Source organism: Wyeomyia smithii, chromosome 2 (assembly GCF_029784165.1).
Source record: "Wyeomyia smithii strain HCP4-BCI-WySm-NY-G18 chromosome 2, ASM2978416v1, whole genome shotgun sequence".
NCBI classification, from domain to species: Eukaryota; Metazoa; Arthropoda; class Insecta; order Diptera; family Culicidae; genus Wyeomyia; species Wyeomyia smithii.
Genome location: NC_073695.1, coordinates 202,289,487 through 202,298,828, shown reverse-complemented (window position 1 = coordinate 202,298,828; position 9,342 = coordinate 202,289,487). Strand labels below are relative to the sequence as shown.

Below are 9,342 nucleotides of genomic sequence, written 5' to 3'. Positions count from 1 at the left end.
GGAACTCTTGAAAATTGTATGACATGAGATATAAACTAACTAAGATGAAGATTTCTTTTCACTACAATGTTTATTGTAAATGAATGGAAATTTATTTGTGAAACTTTTTAAAAAGTCTAGTAATTATAGCCTTACTATCTAAGCCGGTGGAATCTTCGCATCGACGGAGAGCCATTTCATAGTCGTTTTTCAGTGTCGCGCTTTCGGGACCCCAATCCTCGGTGGGTTCAGCAGCGAGAATAAATTTACGGACAATTCGACGCTCCGGTCGCTTCCACATCGCATACGCAGCCCAACCAAGAACTTGCAGCACTGTAAATGAGTAGAGACACCAACCGAACACTGATGTACGTGCAGAAAACATTATTGAAAATCAGTTTCTCATAATATACCAGTGGCAGGCACTTGCCATTGAATCCCAACGGAACCTCTTTCAGCTGGTATCTGCTTACTTCTAGTATAAAAATAGTTCCAACCACGAGTAAGGTTAGGAAAGTCCAGCAAATTTTCCAAAAGATTCCCGTTTTAATACCCAGCATGAACTGAATATCAAAACAGATTCGGTTGACTCCGTAAATCCAGCAGAACGTGACTAATTCCAAGATCACCAGGGTAAGCGTAGCGAACGTAACTCCATAGTAATCTATCAAATCAAGCATCGTCAATCCGCCCTGCAAGGTAATAATCGTAAAATAAAATCACTTCTAATAATTACACCCCCAACTTACCGGCGTAATATAAACCAAACCACTACAAAACCCGCCGACCGATATGACTAACACCGCTTTCCATGTTGTCACCTGGGGATACCTATCGCGGACCGATGTCAGGATGGTGGTCACGATGCCGGTGTTGCTGCCCAGGCCCAGCAGGATGAACATTAGGAAAAACATCACCGCAAAAAAGTTCGGCGCGAAATCCATCTTGGCGATCGCATCCGGGTAGGTGATGAAGGTAAGCTGCGGTCCGGACTTCATCACCTGGGGCACATCCCGGTGTGTAACGTGTGCTAGGTTTCCGACCACACCGAACACAATCACGCCGGAGATTATCGAAGTAAGAGTGTCCAGGATGGATATGATGGTGGCATCGCTGCGAATTTAAAAATGAATTGAATGTTTAAAATGAATTGAGAAAAAGATACAGGAAGGTTTGAAAATGTTACAAGCAAATGAAACGTGTCCTAATTGCGAAAGCAAACAAATCCTAACAATTGAAATTACAAATTTCTAACAGTGTTGAGAAGTTACCATTTGTGATTGGACTTTTTACTAATATTAATCGTAAATGCTTAAGCTACTAACACAAAAACAAATGAAACTTGTTGGAGAACTTATATTAAGAAATTGATCAAATTACATTAAAAAAATTTTTTTTTGCGTTACTAGAGTATAGAACGTCTTCGGCAGTTTTTTTTGCAACAATCTTATGCAAAAGAGGGCCGAAGAAAACCACTGACGAAGACGTTCGATACCCTAATTAATTACCACATCACATTTTCGGTTTATTGAGATCAAAGTTCATATTTCTCACTCCTTACTCTTCACTCTTTACATTTACTATATATTTTTCCCATTTTTGCCCGTTTTACTCTTTTCGCTATTTGAAATCTTTTTTTAAATTTTACTCATTTTAATATTTTTACTTCTTTTATTCTTTTTACTTTTTTTGCTTATTTAACTTTTTAACTTATTTTACTCTTTTTACTCTTTTAACAACTTTTACTCTTTCTCCTGTTTCTACTCACTTCAATCTTTTTACTTTTTTTATTCTTTTCACTCGGATGCTCGTTTTATATTTTTACTTTTTTTTGCTTACTTTACCCATTTTAATTTCTTACTCTTTTAATTCCTTTTACTCTTTATTTCTATTAATTTTATTCACTCTGTTTGTCCTCGCTACACTATTTACTCTTCTTATTTTGTTTTCTCAGTTTACTATTTTGAATAGTTTTCCAATTTCGCTAATCTATTTCTTTTTGTTTTTTTTTTCACTTTTTTATTATAATTTCTCTCCTTATTCTTTTCACTATTCATACTCGTTTTATTCTCTACACACTTACACTTTATACTTCTCCAATATTTATTTTTAATTTCACTCATTTCAATATTTTTATTTATTTTCTTAGTTTTATTCATTTTACCTATTCACCCATTTAACTTTTTTACTATATCACTGTTTGTACTATTTTACTCTTTTAACTCTTTTTACGTCTTTTATTCATTTCACTCATTGAACTTTTTCAGGCTTCTAATTTGTTTTCTCTATTTTTACTCTACATAATCTCGTTTACTCGTTCTATTCCTCATTCTCTTTTGGCTTTTTGTACTCTTTTAACTCTATCTACACGATTTACTCTTATTGCTCTCTACTCTTTTTTTATACTCTTTATACTCGTTCTACTCTTTTTACTGTTGTTAGGCTTTTTCCCTTTTGTCTCTTTACCAATTTTTCTCTTTTTACTTATTTTGTCTTTTGTTTTTCTTTTTACTAATTCCACTCTCACTATTCTTTTTATTGTATTCCTTCTCTATTCTATTCTACTCTGTTTACACTCTTTGCTCCTTTTACCCTGTTTACTGATTGTACTCTTGCTACTCTTACTAATCTTTTCACTCTTTTCACTCTATTCACTTTTCTCACTCCTTTTCCTTTTTTTTCTCTCTCTCTTTACTCAATTTACTCTCATTACTCGTTTAACTCTCGTTTATCTTAACTCATTTTACTTGTTATACTCGGCTTATTTTTTTACTTTCCTCACTCGTTTTACTCTTTGCACCCCTTTTAATCTTTTACTTTTTTTACTCTTTTCACTCTTCCATTTTGCTCTCTTCACTCTATCTACTTATTTTACTCTTTTTACTCTATTCAGTCCCTTTACTCCTATTATTGTTTCTAGTCTTTCTGCTCTTTTTACACCTCCTTCTCCTTTACTTCTTTTACTCTATTTTTCTGTTTTTTTCTGTTCTTACTCTTTCAACTCTTTAAACCGCCTCTAGTCTCTTTACCCTGTTTTCTGTTTTCACTCCTCTAACGCGTAATAGTCTTTGTACGCTGTTTAATCTTTCTCTCTTGTTTACTCTTTTCACTCTCGTTATCTATATTATTCTTTTGACACTATCTATTCATTTTACTTTATTCACTCTCTTTACTCTTATCAATGTGTCTATACTTTCTACAATTTATACTTCTTTTACTCTTTTACTTTGTTTATGTTTTTACTCTTTTTCTCTTCTAACTCTTTTTACTCTCTATACTTTTTTTACCTCTTTTTGCTTTCTTTACCGTTTTTACTCGTTTTGCTTTTTGTGCTCTTTAATTCTTTCTACTCTTTCTACTCTTTTTACTTTTTTTATTGTTTTGATTCTTCTTATTTTATTTATCTTTTTATTACATATACACTTTTTACTCTGTTTTACTCTTGTTTATTTTTTTAATCATTTGACTCGTTACACTTTTTTTTACTCTTCTCACTCGTTTCACTCTTTTTAATCTTTTTACCTTTTTCAATGTCTTCACTCTCCCAATTTACTCTTTTTACTCTGTTCACACTCTTTACTCCTGTTTCTATTCTTGTTTACTCTTGTTACTTCTTTTACTCGTTTACTTAGTTCATTTTTACTCGCTTTACTCGTTTTCTCTTCTAAATCAGTTCACTTTTTTTACTCTCTTTACTCTTTTTGCATTGTTTACTCTCTTTACTTATTATGCTCTTTTTAATCTCTCTACTATATTTACTGTTCTTTCAGTTTTGGTTCAGTCTACTGTTTTTTGCTTTTATCTCTTTTTTTACTCCATTTACTCCTTTGTACTCCTTTCGCAGGTTTTATTAATTTCACTTCTTTTACTTCTTTTATTCTTATAACACTTTTCACTTGTTTCACTTTTTCACTCTTTTAATTTGCTCCTATTTTCACTCTTCCCTCTCCTTTTGCTCTTATTACTAATTTTACTCTTTATACGCCTTTTACTTTTAGTTTCTTATACTATTTATACTCTCTATTATTTTTACTGTTTTGACACTTTTTTCAAAAATAACTCTTTTTAATCGTTCTACTCTTTTTACTCTTTTACCTCTTTCTCTTGTTTTACTTTTTACTTTTTACTTTTTACTTTTTACTTTTTACTTTTTACTTTTTACTTTTTACTTTTTACTTTTTACCTTTTACTTTTTACTTTTTACTTTTTACTTTTTACTTTTTACGTTTTACTTTTTACTTTTTACTTTTTACTTTTTACTTTTTACATTTTACTTTTTACTTTTTACTTTTTACTTTTTACTTTTTACTTTTTACTTTTTACTTTTTACTTTTTACTTTTTACTTTTTACTTTTTACTTTTTACTTTTTACTTTTTACTTTTTACTTTTTACTTTTCACTTTTTACCTTTTACTTTTTACCTTTTACTTTTTACTTTTTACTTTTTGCTTTTTACTTTTTACTTTTTACTTTTTACTTTTTACTTTTTACTTTTTACTTTTTACTGTTTACTTTTTACTTTTTACTTTTTACTTTTTACTTTTTACTTTTTACTTTTTACTTTTTACTTTTTACTTTTTACTTTTTACTTTTTACTTCTTACTTTTTACTTCTTACTTTTTACTTTTTACTTTTTACTTTTTACTTTTTACTTTTCACTTTTTACTTTTTACTTTTTACTTTTTACTTTTTACTTTTTACTTTTTACTTTTTACTTTTTACTTTTTACTTTTTACTTTTTACTTTTTACTTTTTACTTTTTACTCTTTACTTTTTACTTTTTACTTTTTACTTTTTACTTTTTACTTTTTACTTTTTACTTTTTACTTTTTACTTTTTACTTTTTACTCTTTACTTTTTACTTTTTACTTTTTACTTTTTACTTTTTACTTTTTACTTTTTACTTTTCACTTTTTACTTTTTACTTTTTACTTTTTACTTTTTACTTTTTACTTTTTACTCTTTACTTTTTACTTTTTACTTTTTACTTTTTACTTTTTACATTTTACTTTTTACTTTTTACTTTTTACTTTTTACTTTTTACTTTTTACTTTTTACTTTTCACTTTTTACTTTTTACTTTTTACTTTTTACTTTTTACTTTTTACTTTTTACTTTTTACTTTTTACTTTTTACTTTTTACTTTTTACTTTTTACTTTTTACTTTTTACTTTTTACTTTTTACTTTTTACTTTTTACTTTTTACTTTTTACTTTTTACTTTTCACTTTTTACTTTTTACTTTTTACTTTTTACTTTTTACTTTTTACTTTTTACTCTTTACTTTTTACTTTTTACTTTTTACTTTTTACTTTTTACTTTTTACTTTTTACTTTTTACTTTTTACTTTTTACTTTTTACTTTTCACTTTTTACTTTTTACTTTTTACTTTTTACTTTTTACTTTTTACTTTTTACTTTTTATTTTTTACTTTTTATTTTTTACTTTTTACTTTTTACTTTTTACTTTTTACTTTTTACTTTTTACTTTTTACTTTTTACTTTTTACTTTTTACTTTTTACTTTTTACTTTTTACTTTTTACTTTTTACTTTTTACTTTTTACTTGTTACTTTTTACTTTTTACTTTTTACTTTTTACTTTTTACTTTTTACTTTTTACTTTTTACTTTTTACTTTTTACTTTTTACTTTTTACTTTTTACTTTTTACTTTTTACTTTTTACTTTTTACTTTTTACTTTTTTCTTTTTACTTTTTACTTTTTACTTTTTACTTTTTACTTTTTTCTTTTTACTTTTTACTATTTACTTTTTACTTTTTACTTTTTACTTTTTACTTTTTACTTTTTACTTTTTACTTGTAACTTTTTCCTTTTTCCTTTTTACTTTTTACTTTTTACTTTTCACTTTTTACTTTTTACTTTTTACTTTTTACATTTTATATTTTACTTTTTACATTTTACTTTTCACTTTTTACTTTTTACCTTTTGCTTTTTACTTTTTGCTTTTTACCTTTTTACTTTTTACTTTTTACTTAATTTTTTCTTTTTACTTTTACTTTTTACTCTCACCCACTACTGTTGTAGAGCAATTTCTTATTATTTTAATTCCAAAAACGTCAAATAGCTTATTTAGAATAACTTGATAGTGACAGTTCTATTATTTTTGTCATAAGCTGAGGGAAAAAATTACCGGTAAATGTTGCTTGAAACTGTTGCTTGAAAATGTTGCTTGAAACTGTTAACGAAAAGAAGGGCAAGCACAGCCGCATAGTAGCCCACTATCGTGAACATCGTGATGGTTTGTCCCACTCCTATACCGCGCATCAGTGGGCACACATCAAACACTTTCACACATCCTCGGCTGGAAAACTGACCGAAAACCATCTCCAAGTAGTAAATCGGCCTACCGACCACAAACAGTACAATCAAGTACGGTATCAGGAACGCGCCTCCTCCATTCTGGAGTGCCGTGTAAGGGAACCGCCAAACATTACCGAACCCAACCGAAAGCGCCACACAGGACAACAGAAACTCTATGCTAGTGCTCCATTTTTCACGTTTGCAATCATCCGTCGAAATTTCCCCGAGTACACCTCCCTGACTGCTGATGCTCTGCAAAAGATTAAAAAATTGTACAATCAGTTCATTGAGTTTCTTGATTGGTCGAAGAAAGTACCACAAGGGGACGACACGAGCCTGGGCGCGTGCTTCATTCAATCGAACCGGTCGTTCGTCGTTTTGAATGAATTGTCTGCAAGCCATTCATTTGACACTTTACACCCGCAGTCCACTCTGCTCTGGCCGTTCATTTAAGTGGTTGTAAGGTCTGGCGCCGGCCAACGTTACAATTGGCGGCTCTTCAAAGAACATAAACGTAAGCTAGTGTCACTTGTACTTTTTATCGGGATTACTACCGTAGTACGCAAGTCGTTCGATAACGTTTGATTGGTTTTACGTCAGTTGACGTAACAGAATAAATAAACTTTTCTCGAAGTTATTATCTTAGATATATCAAACGCACTCGTCGGCAATTGAAGTAAACACTTGAGAGACTATTGTTTTAAGTGTTTTTAAAGTGAAAGTTTAATGAGTGCTTCTTACATCAATGTACTCATTTTGAGTTAGTACCATAGCATCAGCAAAGCTTCCTTCCAAACAGTTTAAAAAATCCTAGGAACGAGTTTTCGAATATTTGAATGTTAACATCATTTTGTTATAAAAATCATGAACTTGAAATATACTTTTTCATATGGTAATCGATATCGGGCGAAAACCTCAGTTTGGGTTCCAGCCAAAAATAAGAACGTCATCTGACTCCGTTCCGTGGTCCGGTCCGAAATCTGAGAACATAAATTGGCGAGTTATTAGAAAGCGCTATTTTGATGACCGGACTGATTACAACGCTTTAAACGGATGTGTTGTTAATCCTAATTATTTTTAACAGTTACAAATCAATGATGGCATTTTGAGACTCTCCAACCCATGCTTGTACGATAATAATGAAACCCCTTATTGTGAGAGAGTGTCGCTTCTTATGAGTTTGTAGTTGATTTGCACCAGTTTGTCACCGGTGAGATTTGCTCTGTTGGCATAACAAAACACTTTGCAAATAATTTGTTCTTAAAAGGAAATGTAGTTATCTTTCTTATTTATTTGTACTCCTGAAAAATTCGTCACTGTTTTCTCGCTGAGGTTTTTCTTTTAGAAAATACGTTGCATCATTGTTCAGTCAATAATCATAAAAATTCATGAGATTTTCGTTTGTTTTCAGATACGATATAATTGGTATACCTACTAATGAAATATTCACTGCTTAAAACTAGCATTCAGAATCAAAACACCACTATACCTTAATCCCATTTAACTGTACGTTCTTTACACCGGAATCGATCGCTACGGTAGTTGTCGCATCACCTAATTTCTCACTACTTTTGACCACTGGTTCAACGGTTACTGAATTTTGCAGGCTCATATTCAAAATGATTCGCGAATTACCAGCAAAACACTTCCACTTTCGTTCACCTCCACCGTTCAATGGCCGTTACTGTCGGTTACTAACTAGCGGGAGACGCTTCGTGTGGTTCTATCAATTGTTCGCACTAGCGTTTAATAGCGCTGACTTGACATTGCATTAGAATGGTTTCTCTTATGACAACTAATTGTGTGATTTGATTCATACTCCCCAAATAGAAAAAAAAACAATTTGAAAATTTCATAAACAATTTAGAAAAAAATCATTGATTCAAAAATAGAGAGCACACAACAGCTTTTCTTTTTAAAAATTTGAGAATGGGTTTTGTATTGAACAATTACTGATCTAAGTGTTTTTTTTTTCAAATAAAAATTAATAAAAAAACTTTCTTGCGTTTGTTGTACTTGATGTACACTTTTTTGCGTAGTATATATTGTATCATATTATTATTTTTTTTATAATTATTATTAGTTATTTATAGCTAACATAAGTTCAATGAAGTTATTAATGGTAAAACCAACTCGAGCTTACAACATCATATCCATTCTCAAATCAACATAAAAACTCATTGTAAGGTGTGGTGTTACAGAGTTTACAATACAGATTGCATTCAAAATTCTGGTGGAAACAATAAAAAATAACAATAATAATGACACATTAATTACAACTAATCTGAGACATTATTTCTAAGAAATCTGTTGCGCTAGTAAGGAAGAAAAATTGAACAAATTCGAACCATTATTGAACATAAAGCACATCGCTTGAACTGGTTCATGTTTTCCATAGTATGTACGATGGAACACAGTTTTCAAAAGTTTTGATATCTACGAGGCCTGGAGCTAACATTCTCAACGTTGAATAGTTTAGCGACGAACACAGCTTTTGAAGCGCTCCTCTTTTAGACCAAAGTGTCGATATTCAACAGCTTGCATTTTTTTCACATGATTATAGGTTAACTGGGTTAGACCAAGGAAACTGTCTTAGGATATATCTTATTAATCTATGTGTCACGACGGCCCAATTTATTTTAGCGTCTATTCTCCATCGCTTATTCCCGTCAAAAGAGATGCAGATCCATCCAAAATGCGCTTGAATCTACGTTGGGGAAATGATATCACACTCACACTGTCGTTCTCGAAAAACGATATTCTGTCTATCATATAGCCACATAAAGTGCACTAGGTAGCCTCGGTAGTGTAACAAAACTGGCTATATCAAAGTTTTATAGCGCTTTTTTGGCTGTATTGATCAATTAAGTTAAAAATAATAGAGCGATTCCAACTCCCTTCGAAAATCTCAGTAACATCTTCTAGGGTAGGATTGGTAATATATTGGGAACATCTACTAGATTCGGTAAATGAACATTGTTTCCACCGACCTAATATTTATTTTGCATGGCTGCTATTTTCATACTATACTTACTTTTATAAGTT

General features: G+C 30.4%; 1 protein-coding gene across 1 annotated transcript; it reads right to left on the bottom strand.

Annotated features, from left to right (window-relative positions):
- Positions 1 to 52: 52 nt before the first annotated feature.
- LOC129722374 (sodium-dependent nutrient amino acid transporter 1-like) lies at positions 53 to 8,013 on the bottom strand. The gene is made up of 5 exons (XM_055675770.1): positions 7,787 to 8,013; positions 6,128 to 6,549; positions 729 to 1,092; positions 410 to 671; positions 53 to 342 (listed from the first exon to the last, which is right to left on the bottom strand). The coding sequence occupies exons 1-5, from the start codon at positions 7,907 to 7,909 to the stop codon at positions 92 to 94; spliced, it is 1,422 nt and encodes a 473-aa protein (XP_055531745.1). The 5' UTR covers positions 7,910 to 8,013; the 3' UTR covers positions 53 to 91.
- Between the last annotated feature and the right edge of the window lie 1,329 nt (positions 8,014 to 9,342).